Genomic DNA, 19,776 nt, shown 5'->3' with positions numbered 1-19,776 from the left:
TGGGACTCAGTGCTCAGTTTAGAAGATACCATCAGAGATGCTTAGTTTTGCAGTTCTCAAACTGTGGATTTGTGTCTCGAAAGGTAACATGCTTGTTCACAGCAAAAATGTTTTAAAATAAATAATATATAGATGTGAGAAATAACAGACCTCAACCCTATTGTCCCTCTGCAAATTTGTGTACACAGAATCAATCCCTTACCTCTCTCTAAAAGTGCAAAGTTTCAAAAAGTTCAATGAATAGAAGATTGTTGGGGACGGAATAGATCTGGACAAGGAGAAGTCTGGAGATAAATGTGAGAAGTGAGGGACATATGCTTGTTTTGTTAAAATATTATATGTTTGCTGTTGAAGAAAAAAATCCAGAATACTTAATGTTGTTGTTTTAGTTAAATAAAACAGTTTAAATGTCTGTCTGGTGATGTTCTCTTCCTAATACAGCATGGCAAGAAAATCTCTCAAATATTAATGATTAACCTGTTGAATTGGAGATAGTTCATCTCCCAATGACTTTATAAATATCTGCTTCAGTTACCTTTGGTAAATGAAATAACCAAACAATCATTCATTTTCTGATATAGCTGTAAAACTAATTTGAAAAGTTTTCAAAATAAATCACTGTTTAAAAATGTATAGAGTGTACCTTCTAAAAATGAAACCTACATCTATCTCTGAGTTGTGAAGAATATGTATTAAGGTTATAACAACCAACAAGAATGCACTTTTAGGTAGAAAACCAGGATTAAATCAAGTCTTCCTGACTAGTGATTTAAATCAATTTGATTTAAATCAAATCCACTCTGCTCTGCATGCTGTGTGTGTTACTGTGAGTACAGGTTGTGTACTGTGTTACTCTGGGTAAAGGTTGTGTATGCTACAGGCAGCTGTGTGTTGCTCTGGGTATGTATTGTGTACTGGGCATGGTGTGTGTTGGCCTGGGTATTGAATGTGTACTCTGCATGCTCTGTGTTGTGCTTTTTGTGGATTGCAGACTCAGCTGGTGTGTGTTGCCCTGCGTATGGACTGTGTATGCTTCATGCTGCCATGTGTTACTCTGCATATTCTGTATTGCCCTGGGTATGGATCTCTTCATGAAGTATGGTGCCCTGGGTATAGATTGTGTACTCTGTATGCTGTCGTTGCACCAGGGATCACTGCTGTATACTCTCTTGTTGTGTAAAAAGAACAGGAGGACTTGTAGCACCTTAGAGACTAACCAATTTATTTGAGCATGAAGCTTTCGTGAGCTACAGCTCACTTCATCGGATGCAGTGTTACACTGAGGGTAATACTGAATGTGTACTCTGTTATGTGTTACTCAGTGTTGTGTGTTACCTGAGGTATGACTGCATATATAGCTTAAATGCTGTGTCGTTCTGTTTTACCACTAAACTTCTAGGAACTAAAACCACATATGAACCACACAAACCACAGTAAAACCACACACTTTTGTGTGGCTCTGTTCTGTAATAAAACATCAGTTTGATGGAGTAGTGGAATTAGTGACCACATTTATTCTGTTTGGACATTTACAGTAACATATAAATAACCAACAGTGCTTCATGATTAGAAAAATTAACCCATTTTTGTTCACTTCAGATCATTTCATTGTGCCTAACGTAGCACAGTCATAACATCATATTACTCTTGAGACAGAACTTCTAGGGTATTGTCTGGTTCTCACCACTACGTTCCCTTTCCCATCCATTCTCTCACACACACACACACAAACAAAATCAAGAAAAATAAACTAAGGGTAACTAAGAGGAGGATGTTCACAAAGTGTTGAAAATTAAGTTACAATAAACAGCGTAATCTAAATTGCCCAGTTTACTATAGGCTGTTGCTTACTAATAACCTGCTTCATATATGAACAAGATAGTCTACTTTGAATTTATTAAACCTTTAGTTTCTCTTCTCTCTTATTTAGTTTTTCTTCTTATCTTTACAAATAACTAGTTTACATTACAGAATTCCTGGATTTGTATGATTTATTGATCTGTGCAATTTTGATCAACAGTAGTGATGGGCCAGAATTAAAACTCCGTGTTAAATTCTCCTCCATTGGAACTTTAGAGGTTTGCATAAAATGAGATCTGGATCCCAACCAGAACTCAATGAATCTTTAGTTTGGTTGTTCTCTAATCACTAGTAAAGAAGTGTACAGCATATAACTTGAGGTAGGAAGATGTGGGGGAGAAGGTGCCCCATTGTATTTGAGTAATATGCTTCAGAATAATGTGGACCCTCTAGTGTATTAGAACTTACATTCTGACCTTATATGAGACTCTTAGGCCAGTCTCAGTTAAACCAGTATAAATCTGGAGTAACTGCATTAATGAATAGTATTTGGCACTATAAAAGCATTTCTCACCCAAGTGTCTCAAATCACTTTGCAAAAAAGGTTAATGCATCATTATCCAGGTGAGGAAACTGAGAAACAGAGTGGTCACGTGACTAGCTCACATGGTTTCGATCAACGGGCGTTTTCCCATGCAAAATGTTTTGTTGACAAATTTCCAACCTGCTCTAACCATGACATCATACTGCCATGTCTGCTAAACCGAATTTGTGAACGTTTGGGATTGGCTGATTCACAGTGAGGCAGATCTGGTTCTTGCCACCCCTTCCCCAGGCCTAGTACAAATGGAAATTATTTGCACTGGAGTTCTCTGAGGATTAAAGAAGTTGAATAACATTAAGAGGCAGAGTTGGGAAGTATCTGAAATAAATCTTTGTCCTGCAGACAGAAAGCATATGATTGTCTAGAGGTTCTTTACTGCCATTGCAGATCTCTTCAGAACTTCTTCAGATCTTCTGGTCCAAATGACAGGGGCAGGAGCTCTTGAAGAGTCTTGACTATATAGGTCCCATCTGGCTTTGTCATGTAAATGTCCCAGTCTCTACTGAACTAGAAAAAGAGTCAGAGAACTGTATGTGAATCACACTTGTGCAGAACTGTGAATTGTTCATTGGTATTTACCCAATAGTGAAAACTAGTTAAATAAACCATAAGCAGAAACAATATGTGTGTTTTAAAAAAATGTGGTATCTGTCAAAGTGGCTGGCCATTCTTTTTATGTTTCATTGTCCCATATGATGGTCCTGCACTTCAACCCAGAGGTGGCTGCATTTCACGGGTGGGTGAAGCAATTACTGATCTTTTTATTATATTATTTTTATAGTGCACACAGGCCCTGATCCTGTGATCAAATGTGTCTTGTGCCCAGGTAGATCCAAATGCAGGATCAATGCCAAAGCATGCCCAGCACTTTACAGATATGCAATAACACAAGTCACTGCCATGAAGAGCTTACTCTTGAAGGCCATGATCATGCAAATTATTCCTTATGGGTTGATCCCTGCACCTACGGGGAGTCCGCTTTGCACAGGCTCAGGAATCTACCCACCCAGAACTTCAGGAGCAGAAGCTAAAAATGCAGTCATAAAAAGAGTCACACTCCTGTAGCTAGTCTTGCACAGAGTCATTTGCTAGAATATTTGCAGAAAGTGGGGGGTGAACACAGTTAAAGTAAAAAGAAAAGGAGTACTTGTGGCACCTTAGAGACTAACCAATTTATTTGAGCATGAGCTTTCGTGAGCTACAGCTCACTTCATCAAAATGAGTATTCTGTTAACTTTTTTTTTACTGCAGCCGGCACCTGGCCCATTGCCCATTAGATTTTGTCATTGTTCGGCATGTTAACACTTGGCTATTTGGCTTGTGTTTGGTTTGTTTCACCATCTTCCTTTTTTCTTTTTGTTTATTCTTGTTGGGGTTTGTTTGTTTGCTTAATGCTTTTGTATTTTCCTAACATTAACTTTGCCTATTCAGACCCCTTTCTCTCCCTGTTCCTATCCTGAGCCTTCTGCCGTGTTTTACACCAAGAGCTCCTTAACCCTCCTTCTAGCTCCCTGCCTGAAGGTCACATCTGACCACTTGTCCCACTTTAGGCTCTTGGCAAGTTCTTAAAGCAACCTCTTCCTTGGTGCAAAGTTTGGAGGCCTTTATAATATAAGCACATTAATGAAACTCTGAGCAACCTTTTAAAGCCTCTACCAGTTGCTAGATTAGAGCCTGATACTTCATTTCTTGGAGAGCCAAAACTGGCTTAAACCTCCAAAGAGAATTTCAGATGCATAAAGTACACGGGATCAGGCCCTCAGGGAACTTTACCTTTGAAATAATGCTGCTTATCCATGTAGGGAATCTGCCATCAGTTAAACATTAGCCATTGAAGTCATGCTGAAAACATTAAAAGCAGCTTCATGAAGAAAATGAACTCTGTGGAGCTCCTAAGAGCCCTGTGTTTCAAAATACTATAGCATTCTACAATAATGGCCCTAAATGCTGCAGGCTGAATCTCGAGCTGACTTCTGCAGATAGGCAGGGCCCAAATGCAATGGAAATGTTGCATCCTTTCTGCATTGGCAGACTATGTAACACAGGGAGCCCCCAGGCTGAACTCTGAACCCCTCCTGCATCTCTGCAGTCCACGTGGCCTCAACCAGAGGGGGGTGGAGGGAATGGATGCTTTGGTGACATAGCTAATAGATTTCTGCAATGCCCCAGACCCTGTGCTTGAGGGGAGCACCAGTCCTTATCTGATACTTCCCCCAGTATCCACAAGCTGAGTGCCTAGAAAACCCCAAAGTATATGCTGGGGCCAAGGATTCCTTGCCTCATCTCTGTCATGTTTCCGTGCATTTTTACCTGAACAGAGCCCTTGCACTCCAGCTTGGCTCCCTTTTCATGCTTTGGTCCTGGAATAATGCAGTTGTGAGCTGTAGGGTCAAATCTGGCTCTAGTGTAAGCTGCATTGAAGCCACACCTACTTACACCAGAGCTGAACTTTCCCTCTGTTTCTGCCCTTGAAAACACACTGTGGTCAGCACTCAAGGGATTAATATTGTTTCCAAACTTGGAAGCCCTTGTTTACTGACCCAAGAGCTTCCCTCTCCTTTTGTCATTCTCTACATTCCCAGTTTGGTGCTGTGGGGTGCAGGAAGTGGGACACTCACAATTTTGCACATCTCAGAATGTTTCCTTACTCTGCAAACTTTTGAGCTATGTCCCCTGACATTTCAGAGTGAGCATTGTGGGGTCTGAAAGAAACAAATGTTCTCACCCAGGCAGGTGGGTGGGAATTAAAGCAGTTTAGTTTCAGCTGTTGAAAAAGAAAGCAAAAGTTGTTTACCTCTCTCATTACTTGTCTGCAGGCCCCACAGGGCACAATAAAGTCATCTTCAGTGTTGCTATCGAAGGAGAATAGAATGCAGAGGTCAGTCTAGCTCATGACGGAAAAACTGTCTACCGTTAATGCATCAGATAAATAATGTAGTTAATGCATCAAATAATAACAAACAGTAGTTAGTAAATAGCACTTTGATTGCTCTTTCTACCCATAAATCCCAACGTGTTTTGCAAAGGAGGGTCAAGATCATTGTCCCTATGTGACAGACGGGGAAACTGAGGAAAAGAGAGGTGAAGTGACTTGCCCAACGTCTCCCAGGGCAGTAGCTGTGACAGATAATGCAGCCCCACACATTGCGGACCAGACTGTATTAAATCTATGAATGGTTTATGTATGATTGTGTTATACTCTATGGGGGAGGGCTATCAGAGCACCTACAGGAACTAAAGACCGTGCTGGTGACGGGATGTGTGTGGGGGGGTGATTAAGGCAAGTCCCTCTCTAGAAGTTCTTTAACATCAGTGAGGTACCACTCCCTGGAGTGGTTTGCACATACTGATTCAAACTGGGTTTTCCAAAGATTAGCATACAAAGAAAGGACTTTTTGGTATAAAGGGATGCCCTTGAACTGATACAGTGCTTGCCTACTGATCCAGCAAATATACAGGACCAAAGGGGGCCCCACCCAGGCGGAAGGGTTGGAAATACTTGGGCTTACTAGGGTCTCAGAAGACTGATGAGTGACTCCTGTTATATTTGGTGTGTGTTTTATTGTTTTTATTATGGTTTCTCTGTGGTGCTTTTACCTTAAGAATAAATGTGCTCACTCTGTAAGGCATTCTCTCCAGCCCTCAAATCATTTTTGTGGCTCTCTTCTGCACCCTCTCCAATTTTTCAACATTTTTTTTAAAATGTGGCCACCAGAACTGGATGGTGTATGCCAGTATTGGTCTCACCAATGGCGTGTTCAGTTACATTCACCTCTCTCCTCCCACTCAGTACTCCCCGGGTTATACATCTGAGGATGGTATTGGCCCTTTTTGTCACAGCATCACACTGGGGACTCATGTTGAGTTGCTTGTCCACTATGACTCCTTTTCAGAATCACTGCTTTCCAGGATACAGTCCCCTACACAACAGCACACAGGGAGGTTCTATGGAGCTGGGCTCCACACTGCACAGGGTTCAGATGCAGGGAACATTACAAGGCTGGGAAAATCCACTCCAGGCTTTTACTAACCGGACCTGCAGTAAATCCCCACAGATTTGTGTGTTTGGAGGGGTGAGGGTGGGAGGGTTGATACCACATGGGCAGCAACTTTCTCCCTGGCCATGACCTTGTCATGTCTTCCCAAAACCCCCAGAGGTTTCCGTGGAAAGAGGGGATGTTGCTATTTATGTGCATCTCATCCTCTTCTGCGTACATTGGCCATTCTGTGCTGGTATTTATTCCGTTTTCATCTCTTACTGGGAGAACCCCATAGGGAAAACACTGGCCCATCAGTCTGGACTTTACTAGGATTCTGACACCTGTGTATCTATCTCCAAGTATCTGAAAGGTGTGAAGATCAAGGAAGGCATAAGAATCATTTGGTGATGGGGGGACATAAGATTATACTACTGGGAGTAACGGGGTGAAGTGAAAGAATGGTGCATTTCAAATGAATATTAGGATCAGCTTTCTAATCACAAAGTCTGTTAGGATGTGAAATACCCTCTTGAAGGAGGTGTTGGAAGGCATTTAAAAAACAAGCCTGGACAAAGCACTCAGGAGTACCTCGTAGCTAACAACTCTGCACGGGATGAACTACATAACCATATAGCTTTTACTCATTTCTAGTGTTGATGATCATTGTGTGTAGACAAGGGATCTGCTCCTTAGCAAGCACCAGGTTAATATAAATATAGAAACCTGCTCATTATCCCTAGAAATATTCATGAACATTTGAAAGGAGAGACTAAAACAAAGAGAGGATGTCGGGTGATTGTTAAAATTCAAACCTACAATTTCTCTCTCTTCATTATCCTTTTTCATGAATGTGGCCCCTTTGTTCTGAATAAAATTAATTCCTTGGCTCTGGTTACTGACATGGATTGTTCCCAAGTAGTATAATTTGACATCTCTTCTGCTTTTAGTCTATTAGGACAAAATGTTCTCAACAACTCCTCACTTGCTCTGTATCAAGCCAATAATTAGGAGCCGATAGACACATCATAGAACATAAGCTCACAGTAAGGACGAACTAAATAGCAGCCTCCAGTTTTAGGTGACCAATTTGAAAGTCTCAACTAGATTTCTGGGATGGTTGCATTCAATCTTTAGTTAAAGGCCCACAGCTGATTTTTGCATCTCCCTTGGGTGCTCACTTGGGCCTGAATTGTGCAAACTGGACCCCTGTGCCCCGCTGAGTCCTGTGAGGTCCTGCACAGATCAGTTTGCGGGATCAGGGTCCCTCAAATGGTCCTACTCACTTCTGTAGGACTCTTTGCATGAGTAAGGGCTGGCAGGACCCGGACCTCAGTCTTAAAAGCGGTTGCAATGTAGTTTAATGATAATCTCGCAAAACAAAACTTTCTAATCACTTTTTTCTCCCAGTCTTCAAAGTTGATGCTGCAAAAATTAGGTAAAAGGGAAAGCTCATTTTGAAAGGATGGCAATTACCTCTTGCCACCACCGAGAGCTGTACGTGCCTGTGTGTTTAGAGCGCACGAAGTAGAGAATTAGAGGAAGAAAAGTGTTGCGCAGGTTTCCTGTCCAAGCACATTCTGAAATGATTCAAAGGGATATGATTCAGAGCTGTGACTTACCTAGCAATGGCCATGGCTCTGAAATTCACGTACCCTTCTGATACGGCTTTCTGAATGGCGGTGCGTTCAGCACATATCCCCAGGGGGTAGCAGGCGTTTTCTACATTGCAGCCTAAAGGAAATACAGAGCACGTTGTTACTTTTCAGACTTGTCTGACAATAAATACAATCTCGGCTACCGATGCAGTGCCCTTCATCCAGGAATGCTCTACAAGGTCACGGACAGGAATCACTGCACCCAGCACTGGGGTGGCATATGCACAGCCGCATGACACAGCAGTGTGAGGGGAAGTGGAGAGCATGGTGCCCAGCTGAAATTGCAGATGGGATTTAGGGAGGCAGAATGTAATTACTCCCACTGCAAAACGGGCAGACCCCTATGGGCTAAACCACCTAATTATGCCCAGCTATGAGAGCACTGTGTATCTGAATACATGTAAACACAGAGTTAAGGGATACAGTGCCAGTAGATGGCCCTCAAAAATACACAGCCGAATTGTTGAGTTTTGTAGGACCAAGAATACTTTTTGTAGCACACTGCAAATGGTTTCTTTTGTGCAGCTTTTTACATTAGCTCTTAAAATGCACTAGTACAGGGGTAGGCAAACTACAGCCCAGGGGCCACATCCGGCCTTCAGACGTTTTAATCTGGCTCTCGAGCTCCTGCCGGGGAGTGGGGTCGGGGGCTTGCTCTGCATGGCTCCCAGAAGCAGTGGCACGTCCCCACTCCGGCTCCTATGCGTATGGGCAGCCAGGGGGCTCCACGCACTGCCTCTGCCCCAGGCGCTGCCCCTGCAGTTCCCATTGACGAGCAAACAGGGCCAATGGGAGCTGCAGGGGCGGCACCTGCAGATAGGACAGCGCACAGAGTCGCCTGGCCATGCCTCTGCATAGGAGCTGGATGGGGGACATGCCGCTGCTCCCGGGAACTGCTTGAGGTAAGCGCCACCCGGAGCCTTGACTCCAACCCCCTCCTGCGCCCCAACCCCTTGCTCCATCCCTGATCCCCCTCCTGGCCTCCAAACCCCTCAGTCCCACCCTCCTGCACCCATGAGCCCAAACCCTCAGCCAAAGCCCTCACCCCCCAGCTGCACTCCTGCCCCAGCCTGGAGCACCCTCCCACAGCCTGAACTCCTAATTTCTGGCCCCATCCCAGAGCCCGCAGCCCCAGCCGGAGCCCTCTCCCCCTTCTGCATCTCAACCCCCAATTTCGTGAGCATTCATGGCCCACCATACGATTTCCATACCTAGATGTGGCCCTCTAGCCAAAAAGTTTGCCCAGCCCTGCACTAGTATAACATAAATCAATATTTAAAATAAATAATAATTAATGACATGAGACCTGTCAAGTTTCCTTCCCCACTCTGAACTCTAGGGTACAGATGTGGGGCCCTGCATGAAAAACCTCCTAAGCTTATTTTTACCAGCTTAGGTTAAAACTTTCCCAAGGTACAAACTATTTTACCTTTTGTCCCTGGACCATATTGCTGCCACCACCAAGCGTCTAATAAATATAACAGGGAAAGAGCCCACTTGGAAATGTCTTCCCACCCCAAAATCCCCCCAAACCCTACACCCCCTTTCCTGGGGAAGGCTTGATAAAAATCCTCACCAATTTGCATAGGTGAACACAGACCCAAACCCTTGGATCTTAAGAACAATGAAAAAGCAATCAGGTTCTTAAAAGAAGAATTTTAATTAAAGAAAAAGTAAAAGAATCACCTCTGTAAAATCAGGGTGGTAAATACCTTACAGGGTAATCAGATTCAAAACATAGAGAATCCCTCTAGGCAAAACCTTAAGTTACAAAAACAGGAAAATACATTCCATTCAGCACAACTTATTTTATCAGCCATTTAAACAAAACAGAATCTAATGCATATCTAACTAGATTGCTTATTAACCCTTTACAGGAGTTCTGACCTGCATTCCTGCTCTGGTCCCGGCAAAAGACAACACAGACAGAGAGAGCCCTTTGTTCCCCCCAGCTTTGAAAGTATCTTGTCTCCTCATTGGTCCTTTTGGTCAGATGCCAGCGAGGTTATGTTAGCTTCTTAACCCTTTACAGGTGAAAGGGTTTTTCCTCTGGCCAGGAGGGATTTAAAGGTGTTTACCCTTCCCTTTATATTTATGACAGGACCTTTTAAGGCTATAGGCCAAATTCAGCATTGGTGTTAGCTGGCACAACTCCATTGAAGTCAATGGAGTCATGCTCTTTAAGCTTGCAGCGAATTCTGACCTTCAGAAGACAGCCCTTCCGGCACTGGGATTCCGCTACCACCACAACAGGGACAGAAGAATTCACCCACTGAATTACCAGCACCACTTTTAACAGCACTCAGAATTGTGATAGCAGCTCCCTCTCTTCATGCAATCAGCAGAATCCTCCGTTCAATGGCATTCAATGGGATTAGCTCACCAGAGTCCCAAAGTTAAAGTGCATTTCAGTAGTTTTGGCCATTCAGCCTTTGCCTTTCTTTAGTAAAGAGACTGAGAGGCCTTCCCCATCAGACCGTATGAACTGGAACCGTAAACCCGCTGAACATTAAACCCCACCAAATGAGGGTAGACCCATCCCCACCCCCGTATTCACTCACTATACCCAGCATACTGAACATAGCTGTTGTGTGGATAACTTACCCCATATCTCGATGTCTGTACTCTGACCGGTTAAACTTTTCCCCCAGTCGGGGAGATTGCAGATTATTATGTGATCCTTGCTCCACCGGCTCCTAAATCGAATTTTGCACCCCTTGACAATCTGTACCTTATCCCCTGACAACCAGAAACTTCTATGCTTGAACTCTGTACCATTCCTTATTTCAACATTACCTCAATAAAATTATTAAACCTGTTCTTTAATTGCCTCCTTGGATGACTGCTTTGTTATGGGGATGCAGGTGCAAGGTATTTTATACAGGGTTTGTTATTTTAAGTACTAAATGGTCCTGAGACAGCAAAGCACTTAAGCACATGCCTAATCTTAAGAAAGCAAGTAAAGTTCAGTATGTGCATAAAAGTTTGCACGATCTTGAGCCCTTGATTTGCATAAGTGCTGAGCACCTGCGACTTCAGCTGAAATCAATGAGCCCCGCAGGTGCTTAGCACCTCTGAAAAGTAAGCTGTAAAGGCACACTGCAGGTTTGCTGATGAAAGGAAGAAAAAGGATCCTGAAGACACAATATCCAGACTTTTTCCCATTGGATAATTATTTGCAAATACACCTGTACTGCCAACAGATCCCGGTTGTCGACGGGGGGGATCGAACCTGGGACCTCTGGAGCTGAGTTCATGAGCGGGATCGAACCTGGGACCTCTGGAGCTGAGTTCATGAGCGGGATCGAACCTGGGACCTCTGGAGCTGAGTTCATGAGCCTCTACTGCATGAGCTAAAAGCCACCTGACTCTTAGCTAAGGCTGCAGAGCAGACTCATTGAACTCACTCGGAGTGGACTCAGTGCCACGAAGTGAGACAAACGCCACACCCAGAAGGTGTATGTGTTACACATATTTTTCATTATTCACTTAGCTCTAACCATGAAACCTTCAGAAAAGTAGGTAGGTCTGCCCCTGAGCCCTGCTGGCTCCTGTCAGAAAGGGAGGTGAAGTCTCCTGGCTCCCCTCTTTTTCGTTCTCCCGGAAGTGAAGTGATAGTGCTGGAGTCTCCAAACCCATCTCTTTTTGACCCTTTCCTTCAACAGGCCCCAGTTTCTGATTGCACAGGGACCTGGGAAGAACCCCCAAGGGCCATCCCCATCCAAGGCAAGATCAGGCATGTCTCCCAGCCCCACAGCATTGTCTCTTTTGTCACTATGACAAAGAGATGCCTCATAGTTCACTATCCTAAGAGGAAATCCCCATCCTGCCCAGATGTCTCAACTTTGCCCAGGCACAGAGGAAACCTAGCCCAGGCTTAGCCAGCATCACAGAGGAGCTGTGACTCCAGTGGGCTCTCCCAGCCCTGACTTGTTTTGCAGCAAAGATTTGAATGCAGTCCAGGAGATCAGACAGTAGCCTCTTGTTGCTCAGCAAGGGAGAGCAATATGGCACAGGCAGGCAGGGCAGAATGGCACAGTCAGTGCGATCTGCTCTGACCCCTGACATATGCAGGATTGCCAGCCTCAGCCTTTCAAGACTCATGATTCTTTGCATTGCAATAGCAGTTAGGAGCCCCAGTTATAGGCCAGGACCCCACCGCACTAAGTGCTGCTCAAACACAGAATGAAAAGATGGTTCCTTCCTGAAAGCTTACGTTCCATAAGACAAGAAATGGGCAGATATAGACAGATGGGAAAGTCCCAGGAAACTCAGACAAAAATAATGAGTCAGGCCCCCCAGATTGGCTTGAAAATCATAAGATTCTAGCAGTAGTAGATGTGGGGTCTTTTTCTTTGCTTCCTGTGTTTTTGAACCTTTGGGGGTCACTTTTTCCAAAAACTTTTGTCTGCAGCCGTGAAGGCTAGAAATGTACTATTACAAAAATGAAAGCTGAGGTTCTCTCATGTCTCGAGGAGCTGGGCTGTTGGAAACATCGTGAGACTTGTAAGAGAAGCTCAAGGGCTGGCAACGCTGGTGAGTATGCCGTAATTTCCATAGCCTGTGGGCCCCGGCAGGGGCACAAACAAGATGGAAGCAAGGGGCTTCCCGGTTTAGTTTCTCTTGCTAGTCCAGGGCTGGAGGAGGAAGGCAGGCCATTGACAGAAAGCAGAACCAGAGACGGATTATAAACTGTGACCCAGTTTGGAAAGGACGGCCCAAATCCAAACCAGTTTACAGCTGCACAAGGCCAGCACCACATCTTGGGGAAGCAAAGGAGGACCACATGAAGAATACAGGGCAAGTTTGCTGTACAGCATTTTGCTCGTGGCACAAACCAGACGCTGCTATCAAACAGTCTCTGCCTTTTCAGGGAGCCCTGACTCCACTGCCTCTGCCTCTGCGTCTTCAGAGACACCTGAATCTCTGGGAGAGCATCGGGCCCAGCTCTTCAGGAGCTGAGGTGTTACCGTATGGGGAAGCGCGGTCCTTACTTACCAGAGAAGATCTTCCCATCGCAAGTCAGTAGCGCTGCTCCCACTGGGAAGTGACTATATGGACAGTAAGCAGATTTCTTTGCTTCCTTGCAGACGTTCAACAGGAGTTGAATTTGCTCATGTCCCACGGGGGAGGCTGTTGAATTGGAGACGTTCGGATGATTCCCCCTGGAACAGTCGTACTGCACCTGGGCCATGGTTACGCTCACAGGTATCTGCAGGACTTGTCCTTTTTGCAACTGCAGCCAGTGAGGGGAAAAACAGGTTTGAGCAAGAGGAAGTGCCAGTCTCCACTCCTGAAGAAAGTATGTGTGTAACTGTGTGTGTGTGACAAACTGACTCATAGTGTGGATGTGGTGGATGTGTCTCTGAGTGCCAGTGAGTGGAGGATTTGCATGTGTCTTCCTCCTGAGTGTGTGTGTTGCAATTCTGCTCTCTCACTCTCATCCTCTGTCAGTGGCTCTGTGATTTTCCTGTGTTGCGTATCCCTCTAGCTCAGGAGTCTAACGGTCAGCTCAGCTCTCACTAAGTGCGAGGGTGCGTTCCCAGGCCTGGCTGCACTCTCCCTCTCAGAGTGTGGAGGACAGGGTGGAGTCATGGGCAGCTTGTGAGGCGTGCTCTACGGTCTCACCAGTATCTCTGCACTGGTGCGCGTGCTGTCTCCATGAGGTGGGTCCAGAGCAAATCAGTGCACCTGATCTCCCTCCTCTCTCTGCAATGGAGCTGTCCTTCTCCACCCCGGACAGTCTGTCTCCCCGCTGCTGTACCTCTGTGGGAGCAAGCTGGGGCTGAGGATGAGCATATACCTTTGGTAGGACTCTCTGCTTGAAAAGGAGCTTTCAGGGAAGGAGCCGTCCCATGACAATGCAGCAACAAAGAAGCAACAAGCTCCAGCTTGGAGGGCTCTGCATTCATCCTCACAGCGACAGGCTTCCCACACGATTGGCTAAAGCCTGCAATGCCCTGGCCTCCTGGCTCTGATTGGCTCTGCATGAGCAAAAGCAGCTTCCACCCTCTGAGGTCCGAGCTGGTTCTCAAAGTGCCTTTCAACCGCTGGAGAGCTGTCAGAGAGTGCCACCCACTTCATGCCCAGCTCTGCAGTCCCCCCCTCCTTTCAGTGCATCAGCCTGGGGCATTTTGCCAGGAGGTGAATTGGCATTGGGAGGAAATTCAGGGGGCGCAGAGGAAAACCTGCAAGGAAATGCCAGGACTACAGAAACAACAACGCGGAGTCCTTGTGGCACCTTAGAGACTAACACATGTATTTGGGCATAAACTTTTGTGGGCTATAATCCACTTTGAAAAGCTTACGCCCAAATACATGTGTTAGTCTCTAAGGTGCCACAAGGATTCTGCGTTGTTTTTGCTGATACAGACCAACACGGCTGCCTCTCTGAAAAAGGGCTACAGACACTCAGTGACAAACCCGAGCTGAAGGTGAGAGATAGGTAGGCCAGGGAGGCTGGAACAGTTTTTAATAGTGGGGGTGCTGAGAGCCATTGAACCGAACTGTAAACCCTGGATATAATGGAAACCACTTCAAGCCAGGGGGTGCAGCAGCACCCCTAGTTCCAGCACCTACGAAGACTTGGAAGGATTACATTTTTATCAATATCTGTCAGTAAATGTCAATTTCCCCATAAAAACACAAACCAATGAAATAATATTTCCAGCAATAATCCTCTAAAATGTACAGATAGGCAAAGTAAGAAAAACGCTGCTTGAGAACGCATTAGGGTTTGATTTCAGCATATTTAATGTGTATATTTTGACATGTGACATTGTCTGATTGTGTCTAACGGTTATAAAGGTTTAACTTTTTGAATCTCGGGGTCTACGGTCATTAAATAATTAATATCTGATCTCCCCTATTATCTGACACATCCTTCCCTTCCCCCCCCCATGATTTCCCACAACTGTGAAAATTTAAATTGGAAAAAAAATGCTTAAAAATACTCGATATTATCCATCAAAATGATAAAAAAATAAAAATCAAATTCTGCCAAGCCTAGAGACAGGGCACGTTTGCCAAGAATTCGGTACCCAAACTGAGGCAAGGTTTTCAAGAGTGCTCAGGAGCCAGCATGTACCCCTGCTTAGGGTGACCAGATTGCAACTGTGAAAGAACAGGGGGTGGGGGGTAATAGGTGCCTATATAAGAAAAAGTCCCAAAAACCAGGACTATCCCTTTAAAAATGGAACATCTGGTCACCCTACCTGCACCGAGCTCTCAAAAATTGGCCGGTAGGGCCCAGTTACACGTCCCGAGCACCCACAACTCCTACTGAAAGCACAAGGAGTGCTCGGCAGCTCTGTGACTCTAGGCCAACGTGTCTCACGTGTGGCCAGCGTGGACAAAGTATCGGCCCCTCCCCCTCCCTCCTTGTTGCTCCTGGATGAGGCGCCCCTGCACTGCCTCTGGAGAGAGGGGGGGCACAACGCTGCAGGAGCAAGGTGAGTTCTTGACGCACCCTGGGGGGACGGGGTTTGGGCAGCAGGCTGCAATGGTGGGACTTCAGGATCCTGGCTGTGCAGCCCCAGGCTCCAGCCGCGGGGCAGCAGGTACTGACCCCCCCCCCGGCTCTGGCCACGCGGCCCTGGCCTCCAGCTGCAGGGCTTCAGACTCCAGCCCCTGGTTCTGGCTGCGTGGCAGCAGGAGCTGGCTCCTGGCTCCAGTCCCGGGCTCCTGCTGCGCAGTGGCAGGCATTGGCCACAGACGCCGACGCCAGCCCCGGCTGCAGGCTCCCACCACAAGGCTTTGGGTGCCAATCCCTGGCTCTGGCCACGGGGCAGCAGGTGCTGATCCCCGGCTCCGGCCACAGAGCTTAGTCGGCCTCTGGTCCCCAGTTCCGGCCATGCAGTGGCAGGCACCGACCGACTGCTCTGTTCCAGGGCTCTTGCCACGCGATGGCAGGAGCTGACCCTGGATGCCAACCCCTGGCCACGCAGCAGCGAGTGCCGACTCCAGCCACACAGCAGTGGCGAGCGCTGGCTCCTGACTCCAGCCACGCACTCCTGGGCTCCAGCATCCAGCTCCGGGTTCTGGCTGCGGGCACTGAGCCCCAGCCCTGGCCACAGGGCAGCAGACACCTGGCTCTGGCCATGCAACAGTGGGGCTCATCACCCATCCCCATTGCCCCTGTGTCCATCCAGGCCCCCGCTGCCTCCCACAGCAACTGTCAGCTATATCCAACACACCCTCCCCACCAGAACCCTGCTGCCATCTTGGCCTTGCATCCATCCCCGCCATTGTCCTGGGCCACCACTGCCTCCCCTGGCCCCGCATCCATCCCACCATTGCCTCTGGCCCCTGCTGCCTCTCCCTTCAGCCCCCCCATCCAGGGCTCAATGGGTCCTGGGGGCTTGCTGAGAAAAGTGATATTAACAAACATGCAAATATCACGTTTCACAGCAGACTTACTAGCTATCTGTGAAAAGTGATACTGGTATGTTTGTTAATATCACTTTTCATAGACTCCCAGGTAGCTACTAAGTGTGCTCTGATATTAACAAATATACAAATATCACGTTTCATAGCAAGCCCCAGGAATTATTAAGCCCTGGATGTGTGAGGGGGGGCACTGAAGGGGAAATCAGCATTATTTTTGTTATTGAATCTGCCAGAAAAGCCTACAAATATACATTACAATGATTTGGATGTGAATCGGTGCATATATAATTGTCCTTCCTAAAGTTAATTAAGTATTTTAGGCGGTAAGTGTTGGTGCAGCCACCAGCGAGTGTATGGGTGTAGCTTTCTGGTAAAACTGCAGTGCTCAGCCAGGCATGCCCTGAAAGATGCTATGGTTAAATATTTCTGTGACCTTAAAGGACTCCCTCCCACAGACCAGATTTTGCAACAGACCTGACCTTGGGTTCTTCTCCCTCGAATGAATAACCCTGACAATTCAATGAATTCCTCGGGGCCGGGCAGGGGCTCTACCTGGGCCCCTACGAACAAGCATGGCGGCATTTGACATCCCATTGTGCTCGCTACTCTGATATAAGTGGCTAGACAAGGTGCATAGAGGGTGAGGGGAAGGGGAATAATTTGACTGTTTGGGAGGCAGTGTGGGAAGGTCGGGTCATAGGACTGGGTTGAACCTCAGGCTGGGGAATTTTCTGTGTACTTTGTGGTTATAAACACTAACCCCGGAGGAAGACACCTTGCTGACTGCAGCTGTTTTCCTGCTGACTCATTCTGCCAGCTTACCCTGTGTATGAGGAAACAACTCTCCCTCATTAGACTGTCCCTCAATAAGGCCACCTCGGTGATTTACAGGCAAAGTTGAATATCTAAATAACTAATACAAGGGCTACTGTACTGATCATACTATTTCAGCTGCTGTTTATTCCATTAAAAATTACTCTCCTCCCCCACCCCCCATTAAAGCATGGAGACTTCTGATTCATGATGATAAATGCACTCGTTATCTCTGAAAGGTTCCGTAGAAAGCAGGCAGTCATTCTGCTCCTGCTTGGCATTTAGCTGGATGGTTACTTTTAATGATAGCATTTTGCCCAGGCTCAACCCAGGAAAGGCAAGTTAGCTCCAAAATGCAGCTTTAACCAGTTATTGCTGTTATTATGATCTGTTGTATTGCCGTGCTGCCTACCAGCTGCAGCTGGGATCAGAGCCCTCTTGGTGCTAGGCGCTGCCCAAACCCCCAACCCAATTTTCCACTGAAAAGGGGTTCGATGGAAAATGTTCGACCAGCCCTAGAAGAAAACACTCTCTGCCCTTAGAACTGTACCATTTAAATAGACAAGAGAGAGAAAAGGTGGGGGTGGGAGGGGAAAACCATGGAACAGAGTGTGGATGTGACTTATTCAAGGTCGTGCAGCAAGGCGGAGACAGCACCAAGATTAGCAGCCTGGCTCCCACCGTTGTGCGGTACCCATGGGAGAACATTGCCTCTTCGGAGATAGAGTTACAGTTTTAGATTAAAAGAAATTTACACTCTAAGTATCAGTTTTCCTAGAATTTTTTTTAAAATTTTTCATCAGACAATTGAAAATTTCCTGGCCAAACACTGAACAACGTCTGATTGTTTTATTTTTTATTAAAAGTCAAAATTTTCCACTGAAAGCTTTGATGAAAGCAATTTTTTTTCTGTTTTAATTGAAATTCTCTGCAGAATTTTTTCCCCAACCAGCTCTAATCCCTTGCTGGGTGTTTGTGCACAAGAGGGCTCCGATCTTGGCTGCAGCCTATGGTGGGGGGCTGCTTTGTAATGAAGACTTCACTTTCAGTTTAAAATGCAGCTACTTAGGAAGCCCAGGGCTCAGGATCATGGTACCTGGAGAGCACATAGAAATAGACAAGCAGGTACCTCAGAGGTGCGGCATGGGTGTGAAAGATGGCCAGGGGGCACTCTCTGTTTCCACTGGTGCCTGGCACATACATGTCAGAGCCGTGCCTGGGGAGGACAGGCAAGTGAATCCAACTGAACACCAGCCTCTGTACGCAAGGGTGTGTGCACATGGGTATGCACATTGTAAGCTCAAATGCTTGTCTCTCGCCAACAGAAGCTGGTCCAATGGAAGATATTACCTCCCCCACCTTGTCTCTAGGATACTAGGGGCTCCCTCCTGCAGCCGGCAGGACCGACCCTGATAGAAATTCACTCTCACCTGATCCCTTAGGCATTCTTTCAGATCTGCTCATGCCAGGGGTTTACTCCCTTGCCACATGCTCTTCCGTGGCCGTGGAGCCCTGCGTGCAACACCAGGGTCCTTCACTATGGGAAAGTCACTGCTCGGACTCTGACGCAGGCTCAGATAAGGGGGCTGAGCTGAGGGCTCAGTGCCTGTAATAATTAACCAACAGGATCAAGAGCATTATGGGTAACCCAAGTGACAGGTAAAATGAACAGGTGTGTCAGATGAGAGCAGAGTAAGTTCCTCCTCCCTCCGTGAAAAAGCCCCTCCAGGACTTCCCCTGGAATTTCCTAATAAACCCAGGCCAACTTCTGCCCTCCTTGAGCTTGGCCTTTCATGCCTCTTGAATCCCTTTTGCTGTTCCTCCACTGAACACCGCCCAGGGCTTTCTCCTGGAAGTCCGGATTGTGTCTGTTTATCAGGGCTTGCCCCTGCAGCTCGCTTCACTCCCAGTGACTGCCCTAGGTCTCCCTTGGTTGCTTGCCAGCCTTCTCTACTCCGGCTGGGATCCCAGCTGGTCTATTGACTTTCTCTCATCCTGGAGAGTGACTGCAGACTCTCTCCTTGCCTGCAGCCCTCTTCTGCTGTCAACTTCCTCAGTTTATAGTCCTCTGCCAGCCCCTTCTCTGCTGAATTTCACTCTCAGTTAAGCCTGCCTCTCCCAGTATGTCAGCTGGCTTCCCACATTAACCCTTTTAGAGCCTGGGTGATGTGCACACCCATCATCACACTGCTATCTGACTGGTTTGCCACACGCTGCGGGAAGCTGTGTCCAACCTGCCTTGGCTGACACACATCTCCTGGGAGCATTCAGTTAACCAGCTATTGCCCACAGCTGGAGAAACTTGTCGTCACCCACTGCCAGTTATAGACCCTGTTCCATGCCACAGCAAGTCAAACGCTGTGGCTGGATAATTTCACAGCCATTGATAACATTTGCTTTTATGGACAGTGAGATATTCCTGTCTCACGGAATCAGATCTCATGTTTCAAGGCTTCTGCTGATTACCTGAGGGTCAGGAAAGGCGTTTCCCCCTCTAACCACAGCATTGTACCACTGGCTAACTCGGGTGGGCAAA

The 19,776-nt window shown here is 46.6% G+C and overlaps 2 protein-coding genes across 8 annotated transcripts in view; one reads left to right on the top strand and one right to left on the bottom strand.

The window, feature by feature from the left end:
* Positions 1–1,481: 1,481 nt before the first annotated feature.
* Positions 1,482–18,798, bottom strand: CDA (cytidine deaminase). Of its 5 annotated transcripts, none has more exons than XM_073316458.1 (5): positions 18,671–18,798; positions 13,038–13,275; positions 8,004–8,115; positions 5,199–5,256; positions 1,482–2,911 (listed from the first exon to the last, which is right to left on the bottom strand). In XM_073316458.1, exons 2-5 carry the CDS (start codon positions 13,231–13,233, stop codon positions 2,798–2,800), a joined length of 480 nt encoding a protein of 159 aa, XP_073172559.1. In that variant the 5' UTR covers positions 13,234–13,275; positions 18,671–18,798; the 3' UTR covers positions 1,482–2,797. The 5 variants fall into 5 exon arrangements, with proteins under 5 accessions (XP_073172559.1, XP_073172558.1, XP_073172557.1 ...); XM_073316457.1 differs by lacking the exon at positions 18,671–18,798 and adding an exon at positions 13,668–14,142; XM_073316456.1 differs by lacking the exon at positions 18,671–18,798 and adding an exon at positions 13,843–14,140.
* LOC140900003 (trypsin-3-like) overlaps positions 15,252–19,776 on the top strand; it is a 32,279-nt gene continuing 27,754 nt past the window's right edge. The window contains exon 1 of one of the 3 annotated variants that reach the window (XM_073316453.1): positions 15,252–15,490. In XM_073316453.1, coding sequence (XP_073172554.1) covers positions 15,433–15,490 — 58 coding nt within the window. In that variant the 5' untranslated portion in view covers positions 15,252–15,432. Of the gene's footprint in view, positions 15,491–15,516; positions 15,599–19,776 lie in introns of those variants that run through there. The other 2 variants (XM_073316451.1, XM_073316452.1) reach the window with 2 other exon arrangements.

Source organism: Lepidochelys kempii, chromosome 18, assembly GCF_965140265.1.
Source record: "Lepidochelys kempii isolate rLepKem1 chromosome 18, rLepKem1.hap2, whole genome shotgun sequence".
NCBI lineage: Eukaryota > Metazoa > Chordata > Testudines > Cheloniidae > Lepidochelys > Lepidochelys kempii.
Note: the sequence above shows the minus strand (reverse complement) of the source record. Positions and strands in the feature narration are given on the sequence as shown.

What these genes read in the sequence shown, in the direction of transcription:
- CDA (XM_073316455.1), bottom strand. Translation starts at nt 13,380, where the DNA reads ATGAGTCAGTTTGTCACACACACACAGTTACACACATACTTTCTTCAG. An exon ending in AGAGCCATGGCCATTGCTAG is followed by an intron (nt 5,257 to 8,003) that starts GTAAGTCACAGC and finishes CTCCTTCGATAG; the next exon opens with CAACACTGAAGATGACTTTA. An exon ending in GCAGACAAGTAATGAGAGAG is followed by an intron (nt 2,912 to 5,198) that starts GTAAACAACTTT and finishes CTCTTTTTCTAG; the next exon opens with TTCAGTAGAGACTGGGACAT.